At 42.4% G+C, this 16,026-nt stretch overlaps 1 protein-coding gene across 2 annotated transcripts in view; it reads right to left on the bottom strand.

The window, feature by feature from the left end:
- Fer1l6 (fer-1 like family member 6) overlaps nucleotides 1-13,135 on the bottom strand; it is a 149,592-nt gene extending 136,457 nt beyond the window's left edge. Inside the window, exon 1 of one of the 2 annotated variants that reach the window (XM_076911385.1) lies at nucleotides 13,000-13,135. In XM_076911385.1, coding sequence (XP_076767500.1) covers nucleotides 13,000-13,022 — 23 coding nt within the window. In that variant the 5' untranslated portion in view covers nucleotides 13,023-13,135. The remainder of the gene's footprint in view (nucleotides 1-12,999) is intronic. The other variant, XM_076911386.1, reaches the window with a different exon arrangement.
- Between the last annotated feature and the right edge of the window lie 2,891 nt (nucleotides 13,136-16,026).

Here is a 16,026-nt window from a genome sequence, read left to right as displayed (position 1 = left end):
GACCCTTTAATATATTTCTTTGTGTTATGGTGACCTCCAACCATAGAATTATCTCATTGCCACTTCATAATTTAGCTACTGTTATGAATCACAATGTAAGTAGCTGCTATGTGACCCCAGGGTTTGGAAGCTGGTAATGAGGTAGAATCTTAAGATTCACCTGGAGAAAGGCAGTCTACTGAGACTGCAGTGAGGAGATGAAATGAGGAATATTCCCTGTCCTGAGATACGTATCAACAGAAGAGAGCAGTGGAGCGGGAGCAGACGGTGGCTCAGTGGAGGCAGCAGCAGGCAAATCAGAGAGAAGCTGAATCTTCATAAGCATCATGCAATGAAGTGTCTGGGGAGCAGACACCCCAGGGGACCCCAGGATAGTCATAGTCCCTGATGTGACACCCCCAAATCATAGTAGCTCCTGAGAGATGTTCTCACCCCTAAGACGCACACTATGATGAGGTTCTGCCCTCCAAAAAGCATTAGTGTACGTGAGTAATGAGAATAATTATAACAACGGCGATTATTCATTTGAGCTCTTATGCCTGGGAAGTGCAGCACTTTTATACGCTTTTGTCTCCACACCTATTCTATGAAACGAGAATGGCCATCTCTATTTTCCAGAAGAGGAAATGGATGGATAGATAGATAAATAGATGATTGATAAATATATAGATGATAGACAGAATACAGATGAGAGATAGAAGATGGATGATAGATAGATAGATAGATAGATAGATAGGTGATTGATAGATATATAGATGATAGACAGAATATAGATGAGAGATAGAAGATAGATGAGAGATGATAGAGAGATGATAGACAGACAGATGATAGATAGATAGATAGATAGATAGATAGATAGATGATACATAGATAGATGATACATAGATAGATGATACATAGATAGATAGATAGATAGATACATAGATACATAGATAGATAGATAGATAGATAGATAGATAGATAGATAGATAAAGACAGACAGAGGTTGAAGGTACTTGTCCAGACTTAATCAACCTTAGGTGATAAAGCCAAGACACTACTCCAAATCCTTAGCTCTTAAATATTATACTTTAGTGTTAGTATTTAACATATCCATTGAACAAAATTTCACCATGGAGAGTGACTCGTGCATTGTTTTTCTGTGCAACTTAAACCCAAAGCATCCTTATGCTACCCAACCCAGGGAAACTGTCACTGAAATTGGCAAGAAGGTATGTCTCTTTCTATAAAATAATAAATCTCATGCTGCAATCCTCATTCAGCTATTGGTATTAAGTGAGTGGTGGGTGTTGAAATTGCATGTGCTGGAGCATGCTGATCAACTGAGAAGGTGTTCAAACCCATCACTGTCACGGTCACTCTCTGAGTCTCCCCAAGCATACCGAAAGCTCCTGGAGGAGAGAAACATCATGTATTCCATTCTCTTTGCCTCCGGCATCATAGCATTTAATAAATATTGGACAGCAGATGCTAAGATCTTTAATAATGAAGACTATTATTAATAATGGTCATTCGATTCAGCTATTTCCCTTAGTAGACAGACTATGAACCAAGTTAGTCTGGAGGCATCCAGGTCAAACTCAGAGTGAAGCCCAAGAGTCCTGCCTGCCATCCTACTGCATTTTTATGCCAGTATGTGTCTTTTCTTGTAAATGGAACAGTGTTGGGGAGGTTTTCAAGTGAAAAGAATTCTCATGTTTTCCTGCCCACCCCCCCCCCCACCCCCTGCAAGAAGTATGGGCTGTCTCCTGGGGAGAGTCTAGTGCAATTGTAAAGCCTGTGGACAGTGTGTGTGGCACATCCTGTCCACATTCATTCCTGTGAAATATCAGCTCCCTGGGCACATGGTCAATGGCCATCTTCATTGTTATTTGTCTCCCATCCTAATAGGCTCCTTTAGTCATTTTCCCCCATAGACTCAGCTGCACAGCTGATTGAAGGACTCTTGACAAGTGACTGTAAACCATCTAGATGTCCCTGGTCCTAGGAATTTCACTTGGAAAAGAACATTTTCCAGTTTGGGTGCATGTGCGTGTGTGCGTGCGTATCTGTGTGTTCTACTTTGAAAGTTTTTTAAACCTCATCATCTCTCTTTTCCTTTTATGAGGTTCCTTTTTTCTATAAATCCTCATCTCTACAGACCTGAAGACAGAGGAAATTAAAATTAACATGGACAGATAATTTTATTATTGGCTTGCTACTCCTGTCATATGATTCACAAAGCAGAGCAGAGATTCCAGAATCAAATCACTTACCTTCTTGTAGTAATTACTGTGTGCTTTCTGTCTCCCATCACCATGGATACATGCCAAGACTGTGTTGCTCAGATGTTCTCATGAGCCTGACATAGACTGTGTCCATGCATTTTTCCTTCATTAACAGGGTTTGTACCCTAGAAGCCTCTCACAGAGACAGCAATGGCTAACCCAACCAACAACCATTTCTAGAAGTCTTAATAGTTAGTAAGTAGAATCTGGAACTTACTGTTTTTGCAAAGATTAAATTTGGGCATTGATTTCCATGTCATTGGAGTGGTGTGGTGTGTGTGTGTGTGTGTGTGTGTGTGTGTGTTATTTTAATCAGCAGGGTTTCCACATATCAGTTCAATGTGTCTTATAATCAACTTGAACATCTTTTGCCAGGAAGTAAAGAATTACTCAGAAAATGATGGAGAAATGGAGAGAGAACACTATTCTTAAATCGTGTGTGTGTGTATGTGTGTATCTAAGTCTAAAAGAAAGTGTCAGAATTGTGAACTACCCAATGTGGGTGCAGAGACTACCTCAGGGCAGGAGCCATCCCCATTCTTCACACTGAGCCACTCTTCCAGCCTCTTCCCATTTCTATATTAAAGGTGAGGAAAAAAGGAGGTCCCTTGTGAAGGTAAACCACTTGCTTGGGGCCACTCTGACCCAGAGAAATGGGAAAAGACTTCAATCCAGGCAGGGTCTTTCTGAGCTTATGAATTAAAAAGACAAGCCTCTGACTAAATAAGGGGCAATTTGAATATCAAAATAAGTAAGATACTATATAAATAAGCCACAACCCCATATGAATATTAAGAAAGGATGAGGTGGCTAGGAAAGAAAAGGGGATGAGAAATCTTTTTAAAAATAGAGGCAATAATTATAGAAATGGAGGTGGTGATGTAAGAAATTAAATCACCTTTTTAACAGTCTTTTTGGTGATGACTGATTAGCTCAGAATCATCCATGAAGGCTCTGCTCAGCCTCCTCCTTGAGAAAGAACAAAGTTGTCCCTGTAAGTCACTGGATAGTCATGCCCATGGTCTGTGGCTGCAGGCTGGACTGGATAACCACATCTGTGGGGTCTCCCTGCTCCTACCCAGCTCGACTCACCACCTTTTCTTTGGAACCTAAGATTTCTTTTCTCACAGCAGGTGTATACACCATATGGAATAGTGTATACACCATATGGGAGTCAGGAGGTCCCCGAAGCCCCACAGTGACCACCTTCTTCCATCTCACAAAGAGAAAGCAGAGGAGAAAGAACAGAGTTGGTTTCTGAGAAGCACACTGGCCACACTGGGGTGAAAGTCAAACCTTAGCTCTGCATCTTCAGGGATTTTGATCCTGACCAGTAGAGAGGAAAAGCTTCCTGATATCTTATTAATTCCCAGATACGCAAACACCTACAAGCATGTTTTCCCTATAAGATATCATGCTATCTTACAAGGAGCTTTAGACAGGTCTCTTGTTCTACATCCCTGGAAGCCCTTCCCACACAATCAAAATCAAGCCAATTAAGAGCAACACCTGTCAATATTGAGCTATGCCTTCCTGGGAGCCAGGCACAGTGCCAGTGTCTTGAAAACACCATAGTATTCTACCCCATAGAAACCCCTAGGTACACACCAATTCACTCTTATTTTTAAAATGAGGAATTTGAGGAAACCTATAAACGACTTGAGTCTTAGTCAGGGTTTCTATGGCTGTGAAGAAACACCAGGACCAAAAAGCAAGTTGGGAGGAAAGGGTTTGTTTGACTTACACTTCTGGATCACAGTTCATCATTGGAAGAAGTCAGGACAGGAACCCAAACAGGCCTGAAACCTGGAGGCAGGAGCTGACGAAGAGGCCATTGGAGGGTGCTGTATACTGGCTTGTTTCCCCTGGCTTGCTCAGCTTGCTTTCTTATAGAACCCAGGATCACCAGCCCAGGGATGGTACCACCCACAATAAGCTGGGCCCTCCCCCCTTGATCACTAACTGAGAAAATGTCTTACAGCTGGACCTCATGGAGGCATTTTCTCAACTGAGGCTCCTTCCTCTCTGATGACTCCAACTTGTGTCAAGTTAACACACAAAACCATCCAGTACAACTCAGTTAGGACCACTCTGAAAGATAGTGGTGGAACATGCAAACTCAACCTAGGCAGGTCCTCTCTGAGGCCATGACTAACCCCCAGCTCAAGTGTCTCTAGCTCCACCACCGTTAACTCTCCCTCATCTCCCCATCTTTAAGGCAGAGCTCACTTGAGTAGTCCTTCTGTCTTCCCTCTGTGTGTGTCCTGATGGTGGTTATAAAGACATGAAAATGCAGTTTGAGAGGCCTGGGCCCCCTATAGGGATCATAGCATCGGGAAGGGTGGGAACCGGATTGTTTCTAATTCCATTGCCCCAAGAAATCAGCAGCTGAGTCAACATCCCTTCCACATGTTCTCTGTCTCCTTCTAGTTCTCACACTTGACCATATTCCTTGATATCTGCCCTTCATGCCAAAGACGACAATACCCAAATAGTAAGTTAGAGCCAACTTAAATGGTAGAGTGGTAGAGTGTAGAAAGGCCACTAGACCTGGATAAAGGACATGTGCCTCCATATTAACTCATCTAATTTGTGCTTGAATCAGAATTCCTTCCTAGAAAAGGAAAGCTCCAGTAATCTTTTATTAATTACTTTTATTTTATATGCACATGTGTGTATGAACATATGCACGTATACCATAGGTGTGCAGGAGCCCTCAGAGGCCAGAAAACATTAGATCCCTGGATCTGGAGTTACAGAAGCAGAACTAAGCTCACGTCTCAGTTTTACTAACAATGATGTTGTAGCTAAACCATATAACGTTTCCAATTGTCACTGACTAGGAACAGTGAAAAGCTGTTATCCTGACTGATATAATACAGCTCTGGTTGGATTCTCTCTCTCTCTCTCTCTCTCTCTCTCTCTCTCTCTCTCTCTCTCTGTGTGTGTGTGTGTGTGTGTGTGTGTGTGTGTGTCTGTCTGTCTGTCTGTCTGTCTGTCATCTATCACTTATCTCTATCTCTTTCCCTCCTTGGTCCTTGGCAAGAGCAGCAGGCCCTCCTTCCCTTCCTCCTTTCCCCCATCCCTCCCCTTCCTTCTCTCCCTCTCTCCCTCCATTTCTCCCTCCTTCCCCACCTCTTCCATGTGGCACACCACAGGTACACAGTAAATAGGAGGTCCATGAGAGACTAAGAGATTTGAATCCTGGGTGGCTAGAGAGGCCGTTTTCTTTGCTTCAGCAGGCTTTTTAGTATTGTTCAAGCCAAGAACCTAGAGAATTCCAGAGAGAATTCCTGTAACCAGGTCCTCTTTCTAACTCATCTTTTAACTGCTAGGAGATCCTGTCCCTGGGGTTATAGGTGAATTCTGAACTCATCCCTTTATTGCAAGGGTGTTAACTCCCTAGGAAGCTTCCTGCCTGGCTGTGCATCACTCTCTCCGGGAGGCTTTATCAACAATGAGTCATTCTGGGTAAACAGTGAATCCTTCAGGATGATCCAGCAAACAGACTTACTGATGGCTTTCAACAGCTGACAGGAGATGCACATAAAACAATCCCTTCTCAGTACCCTCCCACTCCAGTTATGGAACTGGTTTTCCTGATGCTAACATACAGAAACCCTCTCTGGCTAGCTTAAGTAGGAAAAGGGGTGAATTCCAGATTCCCAAGGAGTCCCAGAAAACCAGGACCCAATTCTACAAATCTGGGAGGATCTGTATTCATTTAATCGCAGACAGCCCCTGGGTAGACCCTGCCATTGGACACACCAACTTCTCTACTGAGTTAGGGCCCTGTGATGGTTTGTATATGCTTGGCACTATTAGGAGGTGTGGCCCTGTTGGAGTAGGTGTGGCCTTGTTGGAGTAGGTTTGTCACTGTGGGTATGGGTTTAGGACCCTCATCCTAGCTGCCTGGAAGTACTCTCCTAGCAGCCTTCAGATAAAGATGTAGAACTCTCAGCTCCTCCTGCACCATGCCTGCCTAGATGCCATGCTTCCACCTTGAAGATAATGGACTGAACCTCTGAACCTGTAAGCCATCCTCAATTAAACATTGTCCTTATAAGAGTTGCCTTGGTCATGGTATCTGCTCACAGCAGTAAGACCTTAACTAAGCCAGACCCAGAAGGTGCTGTCCCAAATGCTGTCACTGATCTCTCTAATTAACAGATCTGTCTGTTAGGCTGCACCTGCTTCTTTATGGCATAGGCTTCTAATTCCAAATCTCAAATGTGAGCACCTGATTAACGGAGCCTGGATCATACACCTGCATCCCGGGTGCCAATGCTTTGGACCTTGAGCAAATTTACAACTCATATAGGGAAGTCCAAAGGTGTAGAACGGACAAAAGGGGGAAACAAAGGTCTATCTACCACCACCAAGCTACAACAATATTAGTTAACCCAATGTATAAAATAAGGACATGGCCTGCTCCAAGATATGGTTGAGGGGAAAGTTTTTATTGTAGATATGAGGAAGGGTAGAGTCAGAGACATCTGGAAGAATCCGGAGCAGGGGGAGAAACATGGCTCACAGAATGGACGGGACCATGGTGCAACAGTGGGGGGAAGGGGGCAACAAAAGAGATGGGACAAGAGTTCGTGGTTGAAATTTGTTTATAGGAATCAGAAGTTGGGGGAAGGAGCTGAAGAAGCTTAGGGTAGTGGCCAGGATAAGAAAAGCCAGAATGTCAGTGTGGACTCTGTAGCAGGTATTTGGGATGCTGAGAGAGCCTGTAGGCCAACATGTGCTTTGGTTACACATTTGTCCAGAGTTTCTTTTGGACTTGACACCCCAAAAATAAGCATATTAAAACCTTCATTTGGATTTTATAGAAAAAATATGAGAAAACTTTTCTCTGCACTCCATTAAAAAGATAATTTACACATCAATGCAATCTTTGACTTATATTCAAGTATTGGAAGAAAATTAATATTCCTGTCTAATTCCTATAGTCATTTGTAACAATTATATAAATAAATCTTATCATTATTCATGATATACACAAGAAAGCCATTTCCAAAAAGAAAAAAGCTGAGACAAGCAGCCATGTGACAAGAAACCTTGTGATGGATAGATTCAGGAAGGCAGCTGATAAAGCTTCAGAGACACCCATCCTGTCAAATGAGTCTAACGCAGCTCTCTAACCAAGACAAGTGAAGAACTCTGAGAAGCAGCGATACATATTTTCATTTTGTCGGGGGGTTTGGGATTCTTCACTCCCATGATGTGGCCATCAATAAAGTAAGACAATAGCAGCCATCCCACCCAGGCATTAACCAGAAGCACAACTCTGAGGGAAAACACCATTACCGGAAGATTGCTACTGTGACAAATGATGCTGCCACCAAAGCCGCTGTGAAGATTTTTAAAAGTTAGTATATTTCTTATAAAGTACAGGAAAACAAAATTGCAGTTTAGCACAGAAAATGTGAGCTATCTCTTGGACATTTAGTCAAGAAAGTGCAATCTTTGTCAAAAAATCTTTCCCCACTCCACAGTCACGGGGTTTCCCTAACAGGTCAGCAAAGGCTCCATTGCTGATTGATGTTTTCCTTAGAGTCCCAGAAAGTAGAAAATAAAGCCCCTCCCAGAAGCCCCAACCTCACCAACAACTGGATACACTGTAACTGCTCACCTGCCTATGGCTTTAGGCAAACCAAATGTTTTTGTCCCCAAAGGCGATTGAGCATTGAGTTCTCTTGAGCCATTTCTATCCCTCCAAACATTTGCCTTTTTCACTGCCTGCTGTGTCTACAACCCTCGACAAACTACAAAACCCCTCTGGGTTCTCGGTTTATTTCCAGTCAAATGGGGGCTAATGAGAGCATCTATGTTAGAAGGTATCACAAATACCAAAGATATTCATGTAAAGTAGTGAGACTAGTGACTGCCACATAATAATGAGCTATAGCACAGACCAACATCTCTTTTCATTCTTTAGTTATTATTTGCACTTTCCCTGTGTGTGCATGCATACATGTCTGTCTGTCTGTCTGTCTGTCTGTCTGTCTATTTATAGAGGCCAGAAAAGGGCATTGGACCTCCTGGAGCTGGAGTTATAGGTGGTTGTAAACTGCCCAATGTGGGCAGTCAAACTCTGGTCCTCAGGAAGAGCATAAAAGGTACTCTTAACCTCTGAGCCATCTCTGCAGCCCCAAACCCACATTTCTTACAGTCTTCAGAGCCAGTGTATTAGGAAGTTCAAAACTGTCCCTATATTAGAAACAGATAAAGTACCAAACTACCCCCCACTAGAGTTCAAGACAGCTTTTTATAACCAAATGTGTTAGTGTTTATAGTCTATATCATATAGTAAAAATTTTTTAAAAAGTCACATTATCTGGTCACAAAACAATAACCATGTACCAGTTTCAGAAACAAGATTTTGTGCCAGGCTTAAAGCAAACTCTTTTCTGAGAGATTTATGGATTTAGAAATTGTGAGTAGGGATCGTGAGCCCAGGTGGTGGCTAAGTCACAACTTCTAATCTGCAGCACTCGCCTTGCCTCAAGGATAGCCTGATCCCAGAGTCTTGTCTAGACCTCGAGTTTCTTTTTTTTATTATTTATTTTCCCATTTTCATAAATGTTTGTAGAGTCCCTACATATGTATATTCATGCTTCTTATGTGTGTGGATACATGGGTGTGTAAGTACATGTGAAGGCACATGGGTGTGTAGGTACATGTGAAGGCACATGGGTGTGTAGGTACATGTGAAGGCACATGGGTGTGTAGGTACATGTGAAGGCACATGGGTGTGGAGGTTCATGTGAAGGCCCTGGGTTGTCGCTGGGTATCTTCCTCCACTGCTCTTCCACTTTCTGTCTTATTCACTGAGGCAGAGTCTCACAGTCGAACCCATTGCTCATGGGCGTGGTTAGTCTTGTTTTAGCCAGCTTACTTGGCATCCTAAGGCTGAAATTATAAGTGGGTGGCCACACTCGCCTGGCATTTATGTGTGTTTCTGGGTATCTGAACTCTGCTCCTAATGTTTACATGGCAAATGCTTTAGCCCCTGAACCATTTTCTCAGCATGCCCACTGGCTCTCTGACTCATTCCTGTATTGTCGGTTGACAGCCATGACCTCTCGTGCTGCATACATTTTCCCTCCTTAACCAGAATACAAGTTATCCTGCTCCATCTATCCTGTTCCTAACCTCTGTAGTGACCTCCCCAAGATTCCTTGTTCCTCTTGTGCAGACTTCTATGCCCAGCTGAGCCTCTGAGCAAGCTTAGGCAGAACGCTGATGCACCAGCAGTGTTCACTGCAACCATAGGATCTCCTTTGAGGGGTTTTCCTCTTTCCTGCTCCCTTCAAGTCATCCTCCCTCCCATGACTCCAACAGAAACCCTGATTATCTCCATAGCCACAGATGTCACCTTCTGTCATGCAAAATAAATGCCCTGCCCTCAAATGTCCATCAGTCTGAGAACCAGAAACTCAAGACTTCCTATACTTGTAAGGGATGTCTCATGAGTCATTGTACCCAGGTGCAATTGCTGAATGCAAGGGCCAAGGATGTGTGACAAGTGGGAGGGAGGAACTGGCTTATTTCAGGACGGCCATAAGAAAGGCTGTATGCAAATGATGTGTAACCCCAGTCTTTATGAGTTTGCACAGGAAACAATCCCTGACCTCACCCATCTCCAGAAGTGGTTCCTCCCAGTGCTATGACAGGTCCCCTGGCAGACAAGTCTACACCTTAGCTTTGCAGGTAGAGATCTACCACTCCACCGTCAACTCTCCACTACAAATTACAACTCCAGTTGATCCCGTGTAGACCCACTGAACTAAGGACGCCTCAACATGTGGGGGCTAGTGTGTTGGCAATATTCTACTTCCACATCAAAAGAAAGATTGTGAAACCCTTGTCTAATTGATCAGAATCTGATCCTATTCTGCCCTGTACAGATCCCACAGATGCCTCTTTGATGAGCTTAAAGCTATTTTTAAGGACTCCAAAGCAAGATTATGTGTCTGCTGTGAAGCTGCATCGAGTGGCTTATGTCCTTTTCCATTTAAAGCAGTGACTCTCAAAGAAGTCATGGCCTCCTTGGGGGATCAAACGACCCTCATTGTGGTCGCCTAAGGTCATCAAAAAACACAATGTTTATGTTACAATTAATAGCAGTAGCAAAATTATAGTCATGAAGTAGCAATGAAAATAATTTTACGGTTGGGTGTCACCATGATATGAGGAATTGTATTAAAGGGTCATAGCACTAGGAAGGTTGAGAACCACTGGTCTAAAGACATCCACTCTTAACCCTCTTGTAAACATGGTCCACACTGCACAACTCAGCACATTAGCAAGATGGAGTACACACAGATATTCCTTATATAAGTATTGCATAAGAGGTAACTCAAACATCTGGAGACAAAGATCTAAATAATGTTATGTTTCTAATGCAAAAGTAAACAGGAGGGACTGGTGGATACTGTCCAAGTGTGTGATTGTAGGACTGAAAAGGTGCCCAGCACTCAAGACTTCATTGGTTCAAGAAGAAGATGTAAGAAGATTTAACACTCGCAGTGTCCTAGAATGCTGAGATGAAAGTGGTGAGATCACAGACTCTTTTAATCTTAAACACTTTTCATTCATCCACCCAGTAATAGAACAATCGGTATGTGTTGAAGAAAAGTGGGTTACAGAACAGCATGAGGAGCATAAAGCAGTTTCTGTAAAAATAATGAATATATGCATATAAGGGTGCCTGGAGGGATGTTTCATCAAAATATTTCTCTCTAAGATGTACAACTGGATTTATTTTTATTTTTGTCTTTATGACTTCTCCTGTATTCTTTTACATATTTATAAAGATTGTGCATTACTTTTGCTTTCTGAAAATACTGTGGAAGTTCTTTGTTTGGGCAGAGGGGGGCCAATACCTGAAGCAAAGAAATTCTCACCAAATACTAGTTCCCTAAAAACGTCCCAGAGTCTTTTTGTTGCTGTGCATGATTTACAGTCATGAATGAATGAAGATCTGAGGGCTATACCAAATGTCATAGCACATAAAACATGTCCTCGCCTGTTTTCTAAGTAAATGCTGAAGACCACCTCAGCATCAATTCAGTTCTTGGCAGTTCCAAAAGGCTTTTACTCTCAATGTCTTATGTGTACTTCAAACAAGCTAGTTATCCACACAGAATCATGTTTCCTTGGTAACCACTAGTCAACATTTCCAGGTTAGCACCATTGTTTGCTGGATGGATGGATGGATGGATGGATGGATGGATGGATGGATGGATACATGGATGGATGGATGGATGGATAGATAGATGGGTAAATGGATGGATTGATGGATGGATAAATAAATGAGTGAGTGAGTAAACAGACAAAAGAATGAATTAGCACACCTATATTAATGTCAAGAAGACTGAGAAGCAGGGGTGAAGCAACATGCCTAAAGGGATATACTCAGCATAAAACCACAAGATGGGACTCACTAACCTTACTTTCCTTTATACAAAAATACCACCCCCAACTCCACTATTTTTTAGAAGTAAATACCTCAATGTTATAAATACAATTTATAAACAGGAATCATAGTCAAAACACCCATGGCGCAGATATTGACCTATCCAGCTACGGTATAAGCTCTTATGGCTTCCAGCTAGGCCAGGCCTTAACTCATGACTGTTGTATACAAGTGGGTCCTAGATGTCAGAAGTGCCCTTTATGGGCTTAATGAAGGAGCCACTTGCTTCCTGGTATGGAAATATTTTGTTATTTTAACAACAAAGAGCCATCCATATGCATGTACCATGCTAAAATCTCTCCACATATTGGAAAGATCACTACTCATAGGAGAAATCCCTCACCTCCTTCAAAGCAAAGCATTTACAAGGGCACTAAAAACACTTTCATCCTGGTGAATCCAATGTGCTCAAAGAAATAGAATCAAATACCTTTACCTTCTTCTAAACATCATCATGAGATGTGGCAGGGGCACGTGGAAGGAAATGAAACAAAATACAACCAATCCTCAAGAAATATGCAGCATGCTGCAAGAACAACCCTCATTAATTCATTATTTCAATTTCATATCAAAACTCAGATCTTGTCCCTGAACTAAGCTTTCAGATACTTATAGATTTCTTCAAAGTCCCTTTGAAGATGAAAATGCACAAATCAACTCCTTCCATCCAGCCCAACAAAGATGAAGATCCAAGACCTTCTTGAACTACAGGACTAATATCCAATGAATGTCCTGTGAGGCTGTTGTCATCACCAGCCCAAGGTTTTAACCCCCGCTCAGCTCTGTAAGCAAGTCTGTGATGGAAGCCAGTGAACAATACACATGAGCAAAGGTTGGAAAGTTCTCAGCTCCCATTGACAGATTAGATTGTCCAGAAACTTGACAGCAGAGTATGATAGCCATGGGGAGAAAGGATTAGAGGGGCTGAGTGGGATGAGAGTTTAGTCCAATAACAACAGAAACAATCTCTAGTTTCTAATCAAAGGTCTTTAGTAACTGTTAAAGTCCAGTTGACGGGATGAAAATAACTTTTTAAAATGTTAACGATTATCTCCAGTGATGATTATTAAAATAATATTCATTTCCTCATCACATCAGAACCAGGCCCAATTGTTCCTCTGGTCCATGGCCTTTGCCTGCTAAGCCTTAACTCTTAGCTACTTAGAGAGGAAGCCCCTTACTCCCTACTCCCCTGGTTACAAGAACACCCAGAAACCTTCCATTAAAGAGAAAGCAGTATTTTACTTGGCTTTAGATGGCTTCTCCATTCTTCCTCTTCTTAGTGGCTTCTCTGGTCCAGGAACTAGCAAAATCCTAGTGTCTGGTTTTACCAAGGTCCTGGACACAGACTTTTAAGTTTCAGAGTAATCTGGTGGGTGAGGCTATTTGGGGGTGTGGCTGAATCAACAAGGCTGGCTGTGCATGACTGTTTGCAAGCATCATGTTACCCAGTGCAATCAAAGGTACAAAGATAAATGGTCCCCTAAGACAGAACCAATCTATCAGTCTTTTCAGCCACTCTTGATGTCTGAGGTGCTCCTCAGCTCCCTTCAGAGATAGAAGCAAAATATAAATGTCTTCAATCCTCAAATATTCATCTTAGAGTTATGTGATGAGACCATCTTATCTCAATGAGAGTAACAAGATCATCCAGTTCTCCCAGGATAAAGCTGGTGGCATAAACCTTTTGTGGTAATATGATGCCCTGCCACTTTCCCTGTTCAGAATAGTAGCCACTAACTCATATCACTGCTGGATGTTTGAAACATGGCTCCACAATAGGTAAATGTATGCAATTTAGTGTCAATATAATCAGCCATATGAGGCTACTGTTTAAACACCACAGTTGAAAAAAATTCTCAAAAAGTTATTCCTAGAAAAAAAACTAATAAATTGTTGGGATCTGATTCTCAACCTTTGCAGTTGTGAGATCTTTATTTTTTTTTTGCCCCCAGGGTTGTGGTCAAACTGAGTACATAGTAAGTAAACAGTCTTCCACTGAACGCTGTGAAACTCATTCTTGACATTGAAGGAGTACTCAACCTCTGCTCATTGTAATAGGACATTTAGCATTAAGAACATTAAAATGCCTGAAATTAACAAAAGTTCTATTACCTTTTAATTAAGAAAATTTTAAAAAGATCAAAACTAAAACTTCCATAACACTTCTAATTGTAAAAGTACAATGAGAAAGACAGTAAAAATCCCTTACTTTTAACCATATTAACTACCACAGCGTCATGAAGCACACACACACACACACACACACACACACATAGTAGATGCAAATACTGTGTGATTTTGCTCTGCCTTCATATATCTTGAATACATAGGTTCCCAGAGCCTCCAGAATAACTGCACGGCCATCAGTATCTGTTCCCAGAGTGAAGAGCTCATGGGGAAGTCGGGGTTTGTCCAAACTCTGGTTTTAGGAAAAGAGTAAAGGAGAGAGGGAGAGAAGGAAAGAGGGAGAGAGACAAAGATGCATGCGGGTGCGCGAGTGCACACACACACACACACACAATCACGGGGGGGGGGGGGGAACAAAGGAGGAACCCCCTCAAATTACACAGCAAGTAAATCAACCGTGCTATCAGTCTGATACCCAAACTCCAAGAGCCAAAGAAAAGAACGAGCTACAAACCTACATGGGACAGTCATATGATTTTACTAAAAATTATTTCCTTTTCTTTCCTTCTATTGCAAATAGTGAGAAATAAGAGGAACAGAGTTTATACACATAAAACTGTGAAATGATCCATTAGAATAAATATGCCTGTCCAGGGAGGCCTATGAGAAACTGAGCCAGGACCGTTGGTGCTTTAGTGAAATACAATAACTTTTGAGATTTTATTTTAAAACTATCATAATTTCCCAGTTCTTTGCGGGTTTTATCCGTATCCATGGATATGGTCCCAGAAACAAGCAATGAAGCAAAGATCACCTCTTTACAATAAGCCAGCTTAAATTATTTTGTTTGTTTATCAATTCTTTGAGCGCTTTGTTGTGTGTTTCCCATTCACTCAGAGACCTTTGGGGTGCAAAACTCTTTGTTCATTCCATGTCAAATAGCTTCTCCACTGCCAGCAGAAGCCAGAGGCAACCTCACCATAAACCCAGGGCGTGTGGTAACAGCGGAGTTCACAGTGCGTATGCCAGCTGTTCTCTCTCCCAGGGTAAATTTGCCCTGTGATTCTCTGGAACGAAACCAACAGTCTATTTGCAAGGGAGCATGGGAATTCAAAACAACTGTATTAGAGGAGCAGTCTGGTATAACCAACAGCTACTGTTCTCAGCACCGGGAGCCAGAAACCCTGAGTTTGGAGGGTTTGTTCTCAGCGTTCATGGCTATATGTGCCTGGGCAGGCTATTGCCCTGCCCTGAGCTCCTAGGTTCCCTTTCTCTTAAAACAAACAAACAAAGTAGATTAGGCAATGTCCAGTGATCACTGGAGTCGTTTGTGTGACAGCATCCCAGGATGAGCTGAGTAAGACCAGCAGGGAAACGGGCAAGGAAGACAGAGCCAGAGAGACCGGGCTTAAACTGGAGCTGTGTGACTTCGGCCCGTCTCTTAGTCTTTAGCCTGGGTTCTCACCTTGAGGAAAAGGAGGTGCTGAGCACAACTGTTGGAGGATTTGCGATAACTAACATCAGGTACAGCACCGTGCCTGGGCCACTGGAGCTGCAGTAAGAGATGGCTGCAGCTGCCGTTATTATCATCGCTGTCATTATCCTTACCTTCGTCTTCAAAGGTTAAGTCCCAAAGACATTTGATCGCATAGGAAACCACTAACAATAGTAGCTCTTTCTTAATTTTTTTTCTGGAACTAATTAACCTTTCCTCCGGTGTATTAATTGCTATTGCTTTTCAAATTTCCACCTGACACCATTTGTTTCTACCATTTTAACTATTTAACAACAAACAAACAATATCGGTTCTGAGGAATGTCATATTGGCTTCTTCACAACCACCAGCATCATCAGAAATATCATCAGCATCATCAGCATCACCAGCATCATCAGAAACATCATCAGCATCATCAGCATCACCAGCATCATCAGAAACATCATCAGCATCATCAGCATCACCAGCATCATCAGAAACATCATCAGCATCATCAGCATCACCAGCATCATCAGCATCATCAGCATCATCAACATCATCAACATCAGCATCAGCATCACCAGGATCATCAATATCATCACCACTATCACAGTCATTGCTGTCCCCATTTCCCATTTCCCATTTCCCGGCACCTGAGTCACTTACCG

This window comes from Arvicanthis niloticus, chromosome 13, assembly GCF_011762505.2.
Source record: "Arvicanthis niloticus isolate mArvNil1 chromosome 13, mArvNil1.pat.X, whole genome shotgun sequence".
In the NCBI taxonomy this organism is placed as follows: Eukaryota; Metazoa; Chordata; class Mammalia; order Rodentia; family Muridae; genus Arvicanthis; species Arvicanthis niloticus.
This window is presented reverse-complemented; position numbering and strand designations above follow the sequence as displayed.